This window comes from Corylus avellana, chromosome ca7 (genome assembly GCF_901000735.1).
Source record: "Corylus avellana chromosome ca7, CavTom2PMs-1.0".
NCBI lineage: Eukaryota > Viridiplantae > Streptophyta > Magnoliopsida > Fagales > Betulaceae > Corylus > Corylus avellana.
The window spans coordinates 3,622,782-3,640,819 of record NC_081547.1 but is presented as its reverse complement, the minus strand read 5'-3'; the positions used below and the strand labels follow the sequence as shown (position 1 = coordinate 3,640,819).

Below are 18,038 nucleotides of genomic sequence, written 5' to 3'. Positions count from 1 at the left end.
TCTTTTCTTTACTTCATTAATTAAGGTTTTTTTTTTTTTGGGTGAACAAAGCACAGAGGGTGGGGGATTGAAGACCCACACGTAAAGTTACCAGAAATTGCATTAATTATTACAGCAGTCAGCAGTCTTGATCAGCACAGTGCACCCAATTGCTCAAAAGTCATTTACCAATGAAACGGGCCAAAACATTGTTCACTTATATATATATATATATATACATATATACATATAATACACTACTACTTCTTCGTGCCTCGAGAAAACCATCTTTCCCTACAGATACTGTGCATTTTTCTTTCTCATACTACTCTCGATCTTTTCTAGCAACTTTTTTCCCAAACTTCAACCAATTAATCACTATTAATGGAGCAGCAAAGTGCATCGTCCTCTGAAATTCAACCTCAAACATCTGGAAATCTCATTACAGTTCTTAGCATTGATGGAGGAGGTGTTAGAGGAATCCTTCCAGGAGTCATTCTTGCTTACCTCGAGTCTCAAATTCAGGTAATAATATATATATATATATATATATATATATATATATATATATATATATATATATATATTCGGTTCTAATCAAGTGTATATGTTGTGGTGTGTAGAAGCTGGATGGCGAGGATGCAAGGCTTGCTGATTACTTTGATGTGATTTCTGGGACAAGTACAGGTGGCCTCATTGCAGCCATGTTGGCAGCACCAAATGAAAAGAATCGCCCTTTATATGCTGCCAAAGATATAGTGCCATTTTACCTTGAAAACTGTCCCAAAATCTTCCCGCAGACAAGGTAAAAATGGACCACATTAGCATGGATATATATGATCCTAACCAAAATTCATGTTGACGATAAATACGTACCATGCAAATTAATCATATTATTAACTAACGCCGTGGCTCTTGGCTTTTCTTAATTAAACACATGCAGTGGAATATTTGCATCAGCAGTAAATCTAGTGAAAGTTTTAACAGGACCCAAGTATGATGGAAAGTATCTTCACAAGCTCATAAGAGATAAATTAGGGGACACAAGGTTGCACCAAACCTTGACAAATGTTGTTATTCCGGCGTTTGACATCAAGAAACTTCAGCCTACTATCTTTTCCTCGTATAAGGTGGTTGTTGTATTATTTGCTTAAAACTTAGTAGGCCAAAAAGAGAAACGAATTAATGAAAGACGGTGAACTTGAAATACCATGCACCCTTCTACCTAATAAATGCAATTTCACACGTTAATAATAAAAGAAAAAAGAAAAAAAAAAGGCTTCAACCTCTTCAAGCACTTGAACTTAATTCATATATAAAATTGGAAATTGTTGATGCAGGTGAGGAACAATCCACTCCTAGATGCTGCACTAGCAGACATATGTATGGGCACCTCCGCGGCCCCGACTTATTTTCCTGCCCACTATTTTAGAAACCAAGATACGCATGGGAACATGCAAGATTTTAACCTAATCGATGGTGGCGTTGCTGCTAATAATCCGGTAAATTCTTTGACAAAATTCAAATGTTAGAATATATAGGATATTTTCTATTTTAACCTTGCTATGTTTTCCTTATTGGTATGTGTTTATTAATTATAGTTGCTTATTGGTATGTGTTTAGGATTTGATTACCTTTTCTAACCTACAATATTTTCTCTATAAATAGACTGTGCAATATAAATAGTAGGATAAAAATATATATAGTATTTAGCATTATTCATTGTATAATGACTTTATTTAATAAAGAATAGTAAAAATTACATTTTTATCTTGAGTAATGTTATAAGTCTTCCTAGAGTTATCCTAAATGTGATGTGGCTTTTAAAATTACAGTTGAATTTGAGATGTAGTGTATTAAACTTTGATCTATTGGTAATTTTAAAAGGTACATCACATTTAGGATATATGACTTCAGGAGGATTCTAGAAAGACTTATAACATTACTCATTTATCTCACAATTATTCTAATAATACTATGGTGACCGTCCCAACCAACCAACCAACTATTAAATTAGTAATTGTCAAAAAATAAAAAATTCAAAGATTGAAATTGCCACATCAGTATTATAAGATAAAAATGTAAATTCTAACATTATTGATATAAATATAGTCTTATCGGCCGGACTCTTCCTGGCCAGTTGTGAACTTTGTGTTCTTTTCCACTCTCTCCACGTAGACTTTTATGACATATCTAGAAGGGCTTGTAGAACTTAAAAATTAACGATCAATCATGAAACAAACGGAAACTAACAGTACTCATGGTTTTCTGCTATATATACGAGTGAAGGCACTGGTCGCCATTAGTGAAGTGATGAAAGAGAATATTAAGAAGGATGGGGATTTCCTCCCAATATATGACCGTTTGCTGGTGGTCTCCGTGGGAACGGGTTCAAACAAGAGAGAAGAAAAGTACAACGCTAAAATGGCTTCAAAGTGGGGGGCAATATGTTGGTTATATAACGATAGTCATACTCCATTGATAGATTGCTACAATGAAGCCAGCAAGGATCTGGTTGATTTCTACAATTGTGTCGTTTTTCAAGCTCTTCGTTCCGAAAATAACTACCTGCGGGTACATGTATGTTAGCATCTCTATTCTTTTGTCTCTCACCAACTCCTTCACACAACACCATTTATATATATAAATTTTCCATTATTAATACAAACAACAATATAAAATGTCCCAACATGGAATATGAGTCGTCTAATGCTTTGGTTCAATTAATAATGAAGTGATATTGCTTTTGGATGATGAACCAGGACGATAATCTACGCGGTAATTTGTCTTCTGCTGATGTTTCTACGACGAAGAACTTGGAAGATCTAGTCAAAGTGGGTGAGGACTTGCTAAGGAAACCAGTAGCGCGCATAAACTTGGATACTGGTATCTATGAACCAATTCCAAATGGTGGAACCAATGAGGAAGCACTAGAAAGGTTTACTACTTCACTTCCATTGCACTCAAAATTTCTCCGAATGATGCATTTTCATAGATAATGAATAGAGATTCTCAGCAATTTTGGTGGATAGCATATGTGAGTCTTTATGTGGCCCATATGTCCGAACAAGTTTTGGGCAAGCCGCTTCTTTTAGTCTTATAGAGTTTTTTATATTAATTTGAGATATGAATTGCTAATAATTTGGATAGCAAAATATTAAACCAGAGAGGTAGCATCCATTCTTCTGCCAAACTACGTACTAAGCATAGTTTCAAATGCTTGCAGGTTTGCAAAATTACTTTCAGAGGAAAGAAAACTGCGAAGGTCGAGATCACCAGACACCAAAGGCACAAAGTAGTGAACTGAACTCCGTTTTGTTGTGCTACGAATGCCCTACGTACAAGTACAGTTATCCATTGATTTGTTGTTTACGTACAATGGTGGTGCAGAATAATTTGTTATTCTAATTGCAAAGCAAGGATAAACAGACGAAAATAAGATGGAATGTCAAGGATTTACAATAAGAGGCACTCCTTTACCCGCCTATCTACTTTCCCATTTTTGATGTCCCAGTGTTTTCTTTTTTCTTTTTAAACAAAGAGAGATCATTACTCTTTCTGCATCAGTGCTGATTGACAATGCTGCTTCAACAACGTTGGATAAAAATGAAATAAAAGTATAGTGTATTTACTCTTTTGGTCCATTCTTTAGGAGCCAGAAGCTTAAAAAAGAAGACGAAAGGCAAAGATACAATAAAAAGTGCATTGGAAAAAGCAGTGGTGAGCCTGCAAACAATAATACAAACGTATATCGGACCAGTTCAAGTAACTTCACAAAGAGAACCATATTTGATATTCCTATCAACCACTTGAATTATGGTAATGTACAAGAGCAATAAGAAGCAGACATATTCATGATACGTTATACTATTGCGAGGATTGACCCTTCCGCCTACATTTAAAAATGGAAGAAACAAACTGGTAGGGCAGTTATGGAGCCGTGAGGATGCGAAACAGCAACTGGAGGGCTTTCTGGAATGGCGGATGGAGTACGTCCCTCGACTGGCAAATGAGGAGGCTCATTAGCTTGCCAAATTAATTAGCTGTGTCTTTACAATCCGAGCAACTCTGGAAGACTGATTTTCCAGCTTGTATTTTCCCACGTGACCTTGCTTTGCAAGATTCTCTTTGATTAATGCAATTCTCGATGGTTCAAAAAACAAAAAAAAAAGGAAATGTATGGCGCGAATTGAATCAAATAATATCCATAAATAAATAAATAAACAAAAATATTCAGCTTTAGTAAGCTTTACAAAATTACACTCCTAAACTACGCAAATATTTGCTGAATGACCATCTCGGCATTTCCATTGCACTGTGCAAGAAGATGGATCGCGTCTGCCCTTGGCAAAGCAAGAAACTCCTGGCACCACCCAAAATATTAGACCCAACTAAAAAATTTGAATATCTTGTATGAAACAAACAAAGTACTCATATAAGCATCATCTTTCCTTACTAAAACACCCGGGAGAGAAAGGGGGAGAGAAGGGGTGGGGCACCCGAATTATGTTAAGTGTTGAAAAAGAGGAAGGCACTTTCAAAGAAAACAAGTGTTTAAAGTGTCATTAATGCTAAACTTACAACTCTTTTATAACTTGTTCACACATGTCAGGATGTAATTAAAGAGTATTAAAAAAATTTGTTGCTGATATGGAATCACACGTTTACACATATTAGCAATAAAAGAATTGTGGGGGTAACATTATTCTGAAGTCGGACAAAGGTTCAAAACTTGCAAAACACCACAAAGATGTGAAAAAAGCTAGACAAGAAATAAGCCCTGATGCCAAGAACACATGCACATGCTTTCTAGTGACCATTGTAATCGAATGGTTCTTACATAGATGCAGCCCTACAATTTATTGTTAAAAAAAAAAAAATCCTTTTTGACCAAGAAAAAGACCTCAAAAAGGTTCTAGAACGGAAAGGACAATAACATACAACTTACTAGAGTAATTAAATGAAGATCACACGTTCTACCAAAAGGCATGATAATATGAAGAAACACAATGCCAGAGCTCATAATATTAGATGACAAAAAAAATAAAAAATTATTGGACTTCACCGAGTAGTAGCGAGTAAGACATTCAAACTCACCATTACTTTAAGAATTGCATTTTCATCACAGACAACATCTCTGGATGATGCTTGGGTTGGACTGCTACCATCTTCTGAAATTTTGGCGCTTGAACATATTGTAACTTGAGAAGATCCAAGGGTAGAAGTATCGGCATTTGAATTCAGTGTAGCACCTGCAGTGAGCAAGGAAGTGTTGACTTCTTTCAAGGAATCAATCCTCAAATGACTTTCAAACCGATCTCTACACATTTGAAGTTTAAACCACTCATTATGAGTGTAAAGGGTTGCTTTCATTATTTTCATAAGCTGGGGTTCCTCGATACCAAGTTTCCTACCGACTGCAACCTATCCAAGAAAAAAACAAGCATTCAAGATTCATACGATGAGTTTAAATAAAAAATTCATATCATCACTAGCAAATTAGTAATACACTTAAAAATCAATCGCAAGGAAGATCTACATTTAGTAGTAATCTGCAAAAGTTCAAAGCATGCAGAGAAACAAGGAACTTATGACCAAACTTTTAGCCACAAATGGACTACAAAAAAGACCTTACGTTTTAACATTGCTAATCTGCTCTGTCAGTACTTGATTTTGGTCAATGTCACCAAACCACAACGTTTTAAATCCAACCAACCAGAAGTTGTCATTGCAACAATGAAAACTCCTAATTTCCAAATCAAATGGAATTATGGAAAAAGTGTCTGCAATCTTTACAGGTAAAATCAAGATTTTTTTGCTTGTAATGAAGCCAAGACCTTCCCCATATCAAAGAGAAATACCACTTTGCTACCAATGAGGCAATTTAAAACTGAAACTTCTAAAATAATATTGTGCAGAACTGGCAATAAATTACCAAAATAGGAGTATGAGCTCCCTCAATACTTCCACCACTGCCTTTGGTTGTCTCTAACTTCAAAGTTGAAGAAACAGAGCAATATGAAAATGAAATCTCATGAACCTTATCCACTATAATTAACATTTTAAATTTTTTCTATCGTATTGTTTTTAACTTATCAAAAAAACAATATGATATATAAAAGGCAAAATGAACTCTATGTTATCTTTTTGGATTGGTAAGCTCCACATTCCTGATGGCTTTTGAACTCAAGATAACACCCTATGTGCCTTTTTTTTACAGGGTACGAAGTATCATTTGAGCTAGAGCTCCTTAGTATCAAAATTCAATATCTTTTTTTATAAGCAATACACAACTTACGCACCCAAACATGATTAAACCAATGACCTCGCCCTCCACCCCTCACTAAAAGGTGAAGGAAATACCTGGTCCAAAGAACACCGGCCTATATGATGACGAAATTGAATTACTTGAATTCTAAAGCTTATAGAAAGCACATGTTTTATTAGTCATGACTCTCTCCAAGTAACTTATACAGCTAGCATTATGCTCACTGAATTGTGAACGTGCTATTTAATACTCCTCGAACATGCCTCAACTACTTGTCTTTGAAGCCTTATAATCATTACTTTCTCCGGCCTTTTGAGAAACTACTACCGTGTCCCCTCCATATTTTCCCCACACCATGCAGTCTGAAACATAATTTACATAAAATTACATGTTGCAAGAACTTTCAATAAAATGTGGAAATAAGGAGATGTGCCATCCAATAGATAGCAGTAAACTCCATAAAAAACGACATTTCTATATTATATTTTCCCTTTCCTCTGCCTGTTCTGCAGCCCAAGCCCACGTATATGAACGTTGAATCACTTAAGGTCCCAAAATTTGTATTTGTACACGTTGTTTGGTTCATTTTGACACTCTGACACCAGAGTCAAATTCCAGCAGCTTTATCAGTTTCCTAGTTACATATGGGTTAACAATAATATGATGTGGTTTCTTCCAGTCAAATCACTAACCAAATCACAGAGGGAACCGTATTGGAGTATTGGACCAGTTAAATACCAAACGCAACAAACTTCAGATCAAGCATATGCCCCAGACATCAGAAGATGGTAGCCTCAAACGTGGCAACCTAAGAAGCTTAATATTATAACTTAAAAATGCATCAAGTACAACTACCAATAAATTAGATCTGCAAATCACACCATACCTGGAGTGAAGTTGAAAGGGCATGTAAAGGCAAGCCTTTCCCAAGTGCATCTTCATTAGGTCGGAGCAATGCCAACAAAGTCTCCTTCAGGGGTTTCAGCAAGGCAGGGTCACTGGCAGCTAAAGGTCCTAAATGGGAACACGCAACTTTCAAAGCACTGGAATAATCACCAGAGCTGACCAGCTTAAGGAATTCCACCTAAATCAGCAAACAGACCGGATAGTCACATTTTTTGGAATTTATATATAAACATAAATTAGGGGAAACTATACTTACCCTTCCTTAAACTCTCACTCAATTTGAATGTCCCCTCCAAACTTATAGAAGTTGCAAAGTTCCCTCTGTTAGTATTTTCTATTAAATCCGACAGAAATGGGTCATGTGCAATACACATGACACAAATATCCATTATACCCCTATCATATAAAGAAAAATACAATTATGTCCTTAATTTTGTTTTTAATAATATAAAAATTAAAAAAAAAAACAAAGCAAAACCTTGCCTGGCCATGGAGACCCACAGCTAAGTTGGGGAGGCCCACTGCCATGGACCTCGGGGGGTGACTCATGGCTTGGTCTTGGGTCTAGAGTCACGTGTATTACTTCTGTCGGATTTAACAAAGAATTCTAATAGAGGTGGTAAGTGTAAGGGCTAGGTAGTTGGGGGGGACATTGCAATTTCTTAAAGCCTGGGGGGATATTGCAAATTTGGTAGTAATTTGAAGGGTAAGTGTAGTTTCCCCCAGAAATTATTTCCTTCCAATGAAGCCATGGATGATAGGATCCGCTAACCTGCTTAAGTTGGAACAACAATATAGGATTTTGCACAAAAATTTTTGGATCCATAGCATTAACTTCTTCAACAACCTCTGCAGCCATTCCCTTACTAGCTAGTTCCTTCATCCCCAGCACAATCTCGTATTTATCCTCCCTACTATTAACATCTAAAATTGAGTATTTTCCTGAGCCCTGCATAACAGCATTCAGTTAATAATCAACTTGTCACAAGGAATAACAATAAATATCAAACAAGTACCTGTTGTTCCTTTGAGATAAATGTGCTGGAAACCTGGGTAGTTGTGGTAGGCCCTTGCTTACTGCATTCGTCAAAAGGAACACCATAACTAAAATCTTGATCATCATGTCTTCCTCTCCATCGCTTGCGTTTACTCCTCTCTCCAGTTCTGAGGGTTCTATACCTCTGCTGAACACTTGGATTTTCAGGCTGATGCAATCCACTAGTGCTACAGTCTTCTTGGTTGCTGGTTGGCTCGCAAGCATATCGTAACTCAACATCCATTCCACGAATGCTAGACACATCGGCATTGTTTTCAGGAGAACCATCCATGTGAGTATTATTGACTGAGGTCTCACCATCTGAATGTTTATTGGCACCAGAATCCACTTCAAGAGAACAGTTTCTTGATGAACTACACCCAGGCTCTGGGTGATTAACTTTAGGTTGTGTTCGCATTTCTGAAGGCATCATAAATATTTTGATAAAGAAATAATCAGAATTTCTAGCAATAAAAAAGGGGAAAAATTGTAATAAAGATAGAAAAATTTGAATTTTACCAGAAGTGGAAGTGATGCCAGAATCCACAATTCCCCTATAAACACAATACTCACAAACAAGCTCATCAAGCATGGAAACATCCAATCTCATCCTGCATAATTCATTCTGCAATAAATACAAACAAGAATAAAGACTTGCAGGTTCGACATATATACCAGCCACCCAATTACAAAATAAGGCAGCCAAATAGTAGCACCCAGAAGAACCCAGTAAGTCTACTAATTGGATTAATGACCATGAAGAAAGCATGTTGTTTCAAATGATAAGACCAACATGTTTGTGTTTAAGGTTTAAACTTAGAAGAATTGGAAAAATGCAACTGGAACTTTTTTTTTTTGATGAATAACAAACATGCCACTGGAACTAAATATTTCGAGCTCACAACTGCCTATTTTTTAATAAAAAAAAAAATGCCGAACTTTCAAGTATTAAGCAAAGAGTAAAGCTACTCCTCACACCGATTTTTTACCGGCTGACGTGGCGTATTGTAAGTGGCTTTTCTTTTGCTTTTTTATTTAAAAGTGGCTGACATGGGAAGCCACTTACAACACGCCACGTTAGCCAGTGTGAAATGGGTGCAAAGAGTAGCATTACCCTAAAGCAAATATCTATAATGCTAGCGTTGATAAGTTTTCAATCTATAATAGAAAACCTCCAGAACTGTTAAGGATACTCATCTTACATTTACAAGGAGAAGATTCAAATATTTATTCTTAGAATGTATTGATCCCATAAGCGGGACCACCACCCCCTAGCATGTTGCTGCCAGAAGCATAACCCCATAAATTTCTTATATAGAATATCCTAATTGTTCCAGAGCAACTAGAAAGAGATTCTTTTAACCATAACGAATTCAATTCAGATGTAGGATACCTATCCAGAAGTTTTTGCAACTCTGGTCATGCAGGCATAGGATCAAGTAATGTGATCACTAGGAATAGAACTTCCAAAAAGGAAGGTTTATAGAAATCTCTTATGGAAGTTTTGACTGGTAGGTTCCTGCTGGTTCATCCATTTTGATTAAAGACTAGCCAAATTAGGAACACTTCCAAAGATAAATCAATATTTAATTGAAGAAAAAAGTAAATGGTGAAAACTCATGATGGGAAATAATGTTGTACTAATTCTCACAAACACGCTACTAGTATTAGATCATCAACATCTATATGCCCCTTTCATGTCTCCTTACAAGTGCCGCCATAAAGAGCCATGAGAACAAACATTGAGGGTCAATAATCTCTCTGTTTGCTCATATATTGAGATAACATCGAATAGCTTCTGAATGACCTCTACCCCAAAGTGTATATAATGTCAAAGTTTTGTACAATGTAATTGACATGTTGCTTTCAGTAACTTTCTTTCTCAGTCTAACCTTTTTTCTTTTAAACAATTGTTAATCAGAGTGCTTGCTATGTTGAAGTTTCAAGACAGTAAAAAATTGCAGAACTTCAATCAGGAAGTGAGAATATACAAGGGATTAAATTTTGATTGTGAGTTTGCATACTTCAGAAAAAGAAAAGAAAAAAGCACGCATATCTTTAGCATATGCCATTATATAAAAGTAATTATAGCTCCCATAGAGATCAATTTCCCTGATTTTCTTTTTATGTTCTCTTCTTCTTAGTCACTCTCTTGTATACTTCATGTGTACTTGGGTTGCGTCCCTCTGCGCTCTTTAATGCATCATTACTTATCAAAAAAAAAAAAATTATAGCTAAAAATTTCCAGCCTCATACTGTCAAGGTGTAGACAAGGCCTCCTAAATGCTGTCAGTAAGCTCCATGGTAGTAAAAGATGATACGAAACGAGTTATTAGTATATAATATTAAATTTTATTTAATTTTCAAGAGTCAATGGTATTAATAATGGCCATTGGCCCATTAGGTAAGTCAATAAAATAAGGTCAGGTAAGTTAATAAATGAGCGTTGCCTTAGGGTTTAGTTGGAATCTATTTAACCATGCTTTGTACTCCAATGGAGCCAAACTTTGATAGAATAAAATTATGAAAAATTGATTCTCTTCTCCCTCTTTCTTCCCCTCCTCTTTCTCTCTCTTTCCCCTAGCTTCTTCCTTCTCTCTTCTTCCCCTTCCTCTTCCCTGGCTTCTCCCTTTCTAGCTTCTTCGTTCTCTTCTTCTCTCTTTTCTGTAGCTTCTTTCTCTTCTCTTTTATCCTAAGAGAAAGAAGAAGCTAGAAAGAGAGAGGAAGAGGAAGGGGAAGAAGAGAGAGGGAAGAAGCTAGAGGAAGGAGAGAAAAAGAGAAGGGGAAAAAAAAAAAAAAAGAGAGAGAGAGAAGAGAATTGGGCATGTTTGTTAAAGTTTTACAAAACTATTTTCACTTCTCAAATGTTTGAAAACACTTCTCAAATATTAGTTATCCAAACGAATTTACAGATGTGGCCCCACCACCAACACACTTTACCAAAACAAACTATAAGACTCTTCTCAAAACACACACTTTTGGCCCGCGGTGGCTGCCATGAATGTTAAGCTGCCACAAACTTTCAGCGGCCCCAACCCCAAGGTGGCCAACGCAAACTTCCGGTGGCCCCAAGGTGGCAGCCACAAACTTCCAGTGGTCTCAAAGTGGCAACCACGAACATGCAGGGTGGCCCCCACAACCTTGAGGCAGCCCCACAATGGTAGCCACGAACTTTGGAGACCTCAAAATGGCCGCCGCAAACTTTGGTAAACCCCGGTGGCCGTCACGAACTTCCGGCAACCCCATGGTGGCCATCAAGATCGTCTGGCATGAACATTGCAGAGGCTAAAGCCATCGTGGAGTGTAAATTGCAATAGTTTTTTTCATTTATTTAGTAGAATACACTTTGATTTTTTATTTTTCAAAAACACTTCTCAAACTTTTACCAAATGAATTTTAATTGGTGGACCCTACATACAACATTTTTTCCGAATGTGGCCCCCACCATGAGGGAAGAAGCCAGGGGAAACAGAGAGAAAGAGGAGAGAAAGAGAGAGAAGAGAATTAATTTCTCATAATTTTATTCTATAAAAGTATGTCTCCATTGGAGTACAAAGCATACTTATATAAACTCCGACTAAACCCTAGGGCAATGCCTATTTATCAATGCCCATTATTTAATTACCCAAAATAATCTACAGCAACACTTAATACCATCGACTCTTAAAAATTAAATCAAATATAAAATCAAATACTAATAACTTGTTCCGAATCAAAAGACAGATGAAATTCAAGGATAGGATGAGGAATATATTGAAAATATTGTAATAAAGTATAATTGACAAATATTTGCTAACCTGAAATGCCAAAAATAAATCACCCTTAGAAAATCTCAAGCTATCAACTGCCCCTTGTCTTGTGAGCTCTACAGCATGTACAAGTGCTTGCACATCCACCTGGTTTTTTGAAATCAAACATGCACAATAACATACATAAGAGGCCCGCCAAAGTGCTCTAAAAATGAAATACTTGATACTGACGGTGTTAAACATGAAGAAGAGCATACTCATCTGTTTGATGGAAAATAATTTCCTAGACAAAAAAGAATTTCCAAGGGTTGTTATGGTGTGGTGGTCATGGGACTTTTGGGGGGTATAGGTTAATGGTGTGGTGGTGTAGAGAAATGGGAGAAATGGAGTGGCTGTGGTGGTGGCACTACGGATTGGGGGGTGGGGAAGGAGGTGGTAATAATGATGCAAGGAGGGAGGAAAATGGTGGTGGCGGCCGGAGGAATGGGGTGGAAGGTGAGGATAGGGCACATGCTTGTATAATTTTCCAATAACCATTAAAAAAAAGGAAAAAAAAAAAGAAGAAAAATTCCCTTTTACTAAAAATGTCAATTGCACTAAACACAAGAAAATACAAAAAACCATTTTCAAAAAAATATTTTACCTTCATCATCATCTTAGGACAATTAGTTGTAAGTTAGAAGTCTCACCTCGTCAAAAGGAGGTGCTTCATACAAACTCTCCTGTGGTGTTGCAGGGGGGTCACGTTCTTCAAGGAGTAACCTTTGAGTAAGATCTGAAATGGGTGATACAATACCTTGACGAAGGCAATATCCTTTATGTATGCTGCACAACATAGGGAGATAATTGAAAAATAAGCACAGACAATCTACCACATGTACAAAAACACAAGCCTCAGGGTAAAAATATCAAGTAAAGGCTAATTGACCAGATCTGAATGATAACCTTATCAAGTATCTCAATGTCATCGAAAAGACTGGGTCGTATGCATGTAAATGAGCTCTTAAGACAGAGGACATCAATCCAGCAATTTCAAACCTCCTCCTTTCTGACCACTGAAAAGATAGAAGATGCACAATTATACATGTGAATATTATCCCTGCAGAAAGCTTTACATATCAACATAATGAACATTTTACGAACAAACAACTAACTTTATCTTTATCTATCTAAAACAGCTAAAGTTGAAGATAAACATCATCCCAAAAAGAAATAGGAAGAGAAAGAACAATCCGAATATTCAGTAATGTGGAAGCAAAAGCAACCATGCCTAAAAACTACATAAACTTCTTGGCTTATGCACCCAAAGACACGAGCCACAATTTGATGCAGCAGCATATATGGAAAATTGTTGCGCCTATCACATAGGCACATAAATTTAGTGATATAGGATTTGCTTCACAATGTCCAAAGAATCAGTTTAACCAAATTCAAGGAATTGCTAAGAAAGACCAGCATCATATGTTCATCCAGCATTAAATATTATTGTATGACATTCGTATCATTTTGGTGGAAGAGAAACGACAAGTGGGCACAGATGCACTATAACAACTACCTATAATTGAAGGAAATATATACAACAGCTCTATTTCCAAAAGGAAACGAAAGGAAGTACTACCTTCAGATCTTAATATCTTTTAATTAATGAAGAAAAAAAAATCACTTATTAGACTTAGTTGAGTGAAACTTCCACTTGCTCTGTCCCATATAATCAAAAATCTATTATTCAAAATTTCAAATCTTTCACCTAATCTATGTGAAGTTGTATACTCAGCAAAAAGATCAATTGCAACATCAAGACCAACCATACTAATGTATCTTCCTTCACTTGTTACAATGATATTTCATAGGGATAAATAAAAACAATCTCTTCTTGACAACTTGGAGAAAAAAGAAAAATACAATCGCTTTTACAACATTCTGAATGCAACACATTCCAGACTCCCATTGTCATTGTAAAATTTCAAAGTTGTTAAGGCACCACAAGCCACTCCATATACTTTTTTAAGTGCATTTTATAATCAGAAAATATATATATATTGTCATGAATTACCATATCCTACGTGATAGGTGAATCAACAATTTGATCTTCGATATATAAGAGCCAAAACATATGTAAAAAACAACAATAGAATATATCATAGAGTTACTACTGTCTATGAAAAAAACAACATAAAGTCCAAGAAGTAGACAGAACATCGTACAAATCCCACCTCGTTTGCCACCGGAGAAGTTAGATCATCTTTGTTGTATATAAAGGCAAGAAGAACATGCTTGAATTCCTCATACGCTTCCTTGAATACAAATATAACAATCTGTCAGACTTCTCCACTAAACAAGAGAACAATTGAATTCCATAAATAAATAAATAAACAGGTTCCACAAATTTTGTAGCGAATAGAAAACAGTATTTTCCAAAAGCAATAAAACAAGGGTCAAACCTTTAACCCCAAGAAGCACTTAAACTGTGGGAGTACTTACCGAAAAACCATAGCTGGAAGGCCAATATGTAAATTTGGTAAAGTTCTAAAATAACTCCTTAAACTAGGGTATTAAAAAAAATTCAATTTTGGTAGTTTAGAGTATACTAACAACATGACGTAACAAAGTTTTTGATCATCAAACTAGGGGAAGATTAACATGAAAAGTTAAAATAAAAAATTAAATAAAATAAAAAAAAAAGAAACACCAAGAGAAAAAAAGCTTGTCACTCGTAAATTGGTAAATTTTACGAGCCCATCAATAAAAGATTTTTTTTTTTTATAAGTAAAGTTTATATATTAAAAGCGCAGAGGGGCGCAACCCAAGTATACAGGAAGTATATAAGAGAAAACGCCTAATTAGGAGAAGAAAAAATAATAAGAAAATCAAGATAGCTAATTAATAAGGGGGCAAGCCAAGTTGCTGTCTAAGTGAAAAGCATGTAGAAGAAGAACGCTGTGAGGTCCTCCAAAGATCTCTCAGAATTCTCAAAGCATCTCGCATTCCTTTCTAACCATAAACACCACACTAGACAAAGGGGGAACCATTTTCCACACAACACTTCGAGAATGCCCTCCCGACCACCAACAAGCGAATAAATCCACCACCTTTTGAGGCATGTCCCATGACAATCCAAACCGGCTAAAGATAGCATACCATAGAGAGCGAGCAATCTCACAATGGAGAAGAAGATGATCGATCGTCTCCCCATCCGATTTGCACAAGCAATATCTATTGATCACAATGAGATTCATTTTCCTAAGATTATCTATTGTGAGGATCTTCCCTAACACCGCCGTCCAAGTAAAGAAAGCCACTCGCGTGGGTGCCTTGGTGCGCCAAATACTCTTCCAAGGGAAAGGACTAGCCTCAGTACTAGCCAAAACATTATAGTAAGATTGAACATCTAACTTCCCTTTACTAGACGAAATCCACCACATTTTATCCTCTCCTTCCCTATTCATTTTATGAGAGTACAACAAAGTATAGAATGAGGCTAACACTTCCAATTCCCAATCATGAATCAACCGAGAAAAGCTAACATTCCATTGAAGAGCTCCCCCCGTGAGGTCCAAATTGTTAGCAATAGACACGTCTTTTGCATTAGCTATGGTGTAAAGGCCTAGAAAAACATTCTTAAGACACGCTTCTCCGCACCAAACATCATCCCAAAATCTGATTTTGGAACCATCTCCTGGATCAAATCTTGTATGGCTAGACAACATCTGCCACCCCCTACTAATGTACCTCCAAAGACCCACCCCATGAGACCCAGAGATGTTGATAGAATGCCAACCACCCCATTCAAAACCATACTTGGCATCCACGACCATTTGCCACCAAGCCTCTCTCTCTTGTGCATAACACCGCAGCCACTTCCCTAACAAAGCCTGGTTGTGAACAGTCTCAATTTCCTGATCCCTAAACCTCCTTTGGAGATAGGAGAGCAAATCTTATCCCAATTAACCAAACAGTATTTGAACTCATCGTTTAAACCTCCCCATAGAAAATCACGTGGAGCTTCTCTATGCGCTTAGCCACTGAAACAGGAACAGGAAAAAGGGACAAGAAATAAGTAGGAAGGTTAGAGAGGGTGCTCTTTAAAAGAGTAACCCTACCTCCCTTAGAAAGATACATTCTTTTTGAGCTCGCCAACCTCCGATCAATCTTTTCCAAAATGTCATCCCATATAGGTTTGGCCTTAAAGCGAGCACCCAAGGGGAGCCCCAGATATTTCAAAGGCAAAGATTCCGTCTCACAACCCAAAACACCAGCCAATTCTTCCATATTAACCACATCAACTACCGGAACCAAAGCTGATTTAGCCATATTCACCTTTAGACCCGAAGCAGCTTCGAAACAAACAAGTGATAGCAAGAAAAGATATGGTGAAAAGATGACTGTATAAGTGATAGCAATCAACTGTATCCCAAAAAAAAGAAAAATGCAGAAGATAATTAAACCTTACCGGGTACGCATCAAGAGCACAGGGCGCGAGAGCTGTCCTCAGGCAAGAAATTGCAGAGTCACGATCTTCGGCAGTCCCTTTCCTCAACAGCTCAATAAATTTCTTCACCAAAAATTGACCAAACAAAAACAATTCCCAATTCAGGAAATCTAAATAAAGAACGTAACCAAACATCAAAGCAGACACCAAAACGCAGCGTTTAGTCTCCCGGAAAACAGAGGAACCGAGAAGATACCAGAAGCTCAAAATTCAACATAGACACACGTTTTCTCAATTAATTAAAATCCAAAACTCAAAATTGATTATTATTCATTAAATCAAAATTGAAATATTCAAAGTATTCTATATTCCAGCATTTTCTCAGCAACCAAGCGGAGCATTACGGCACGCTCACCTGCTTCTGTAACCGGAAGAGAAGCCTATGATCGTCGAGGACGAAGGGCGCGTGGGCACGTAGGAGATCGATGGCGGCGTCAATGTCACCGGCCTCCAAAGACCGTCTGATCCTCCAGATGATCAACCTCGAATGGTAAGACGAAGAGGACAGCGACGAAGAAGAAGAGTAAGAACAAGACGAAGAAGAAGAAGGAGAGGAAGGCGGAGACGAAGCGGAGAATGAGTACTCAATCAGATTCTCCGATTTGGCGAAATCGATGATAAGAGCGTCGAGTGCTTCCCAATTCACTGGCGTCGAATCCATTTCTGTGTTTCTTCTCGGGAAAATCTTTGAGATAGAGTTCGAGAAAATCTTACTGTTTGGCTCGTCGATAGGAAAACAAAATTTATCGGAAAGAAAGGCGGCGATATGAGGTAAAAACTAAAAAAATGGATTGGAAGTTTTATATATGGAATGGTGCCAGGTGTGCTTTTTATATATGGAATGCTTGTGAAGCCTGAAGAAGGGTTTGGGTATTCTCACCTGCCGTGTGAACTTTTACTTAACTGACATCGACGTGGAAGTATAGCAATCAAGGACCAGGGTGGAGAGAGAAATGACAGCTTCGTCAATGTCAATTGTAGACAAGGAACCTCTTCTTTTAAAGTCAAATCAGACAGTCATTTCACAGCCTACGTGGCATGATTTTTTAACCAAAAATTCAATTTTTATAGACCAAATGTTATGCCGGTAATGCTCTACATTATTATTATTATTTATTTTAAAAAATTGGTATAATTTTTAAAATCATTATTGAAATAGTGATTTTCATTATGAAAAACATTTTTTTTTTTGGTAATATTTAGATAAATAATCATATTTATAAATATCATAATAAGTTTAAAGTTTGCTATTGATATTATTTATATTTTGTGTTCATTAGAAGTATCTTTTATTGTTTCAATTATGAATTTACGATTCATGAGGTTACCAATTGAATATTATCTAATGAAATTATGAAATTATCCCATCACCGATGATTATTTGGAGCATAGGATGTGGCTCCAAATAATCATGGGTAGGATACAAGACACATGGCACACTCAATGAATCTAATTCCGACTAAAATTGAACCAAAGACCAATCCAATTTTATGGAATACCAAACATCTATATATGTTCAATTCTAAAAATGACTCGAACATCAAACCAAGGGCTTCAATTTGTAATGTTTATATTTCAAAGCGTTCTTTCGATTCCCATTTTCTTTCTCCA

General features: G+C 36.7%; 2 protein-coding genes across 2 annotated transcripts; one reads left to right on the top strand and one right to left on the bottom strand.

Moving 5' to 3' along the window:
* Positions 1 to 363: 363 nt before the first annotated feature.
* On the top strand, positions 364 to 3,278 carry LOC132188262 (patatin-like protein 3). The gene is made up of 7 exons (XM_059602681.1): positions 364 to 504; positions 603 to 784; positions 923 to 1,109; positions 1,320 to 1,481; positions 2,269 to 2,559; positions 2,742 to 2,917; positions 3,206 to 3,278. The coding sequence occupies exons 1-7, from the start codon at positions 364 to 366 to the stop codon at positions 3,276 to 3,278; spliced, it is 1,212 nt and encodes a 403-aa protein (XP_059458664.1).
* A 467-nt stretch (positions 3,279 to 3,745) lies between these two features.
* Positions 3,746 to 17,208, bottom strand: LOC132186880 (uncharacterized). Its single transcript, XM_059600990.1, has 12 exons — positions 16,783 to 17,208; positions 16,389 to 16,490; positions 14,152 to 14,232; positions 12,884 to 12,993; positions 12,628 to 12,763; positions 11,987 to 12,085; positions 8,709 to 8,814; positions 8,170 to 8,609; positions 7,926 to 8,102; positions 7,134 to 7,331; positions 5,077 to 5,403; positions 3,746 to 4,342 (listed from the first exon to the last, which is right to left on the bottom strand). Exons 1-12 carry the CDS (start codon positions 17,086 to 17,088, stop codon positions 4,250 to 4,252), a joined length of 2,175 nt encoding a protein of 724 aa, XP_059456973.1. The 5' UTR covers positions 17,089 to 17,208; the 3' UTR covers positions 3,746 to 4,249.
* Between the last annotated feature and the right edge of the window lie 830 nt (positions 17,209 to 18,038).

Coding starts and splice junctions, on each gene's coding strand:
- LOC132188262 (XM_059602681.1), top strand. CDS start 364: ATGGAGCAGCAAAGTGCATCGTCCTCTGAAATTCAACCTCAAACATCT. Junction 785..922: donor AAAATCTTCCCGCAGACAAG/GTAAAAATGGAC, acceptor AAACACATGCAG/TGGAATATTTGCATCAGCAG. Junction 2,918..3,205: donor AATGAGGAAGCACTAGAAAG/GTTTACTACTTC, acceptor AAATGCTTGCAG/GTTTGCAAAATTACTTTCAG.
- LOC132186880 (XM_059600990.1), bottom strand. CDS start 17,088: ATGGATTCGACGCCAGTGAATTGGGAAGCACTCGACGCTCTTATCATC. Junction 7,332..7,925: donor TGTTGTTCCAACTTAAGCAG/GTTAGCGGATCC, acceptor TTGCTGATTTAG/GTGGAATTCCTTAAGCTGGT. Junction 5,404..7,133: donor CCCTTTCAACTTCACTCCAG/GTATGGTGTGAT, acceptor TTTCTTGGATAG/GTTGCAGTCGGTAGGAAACT.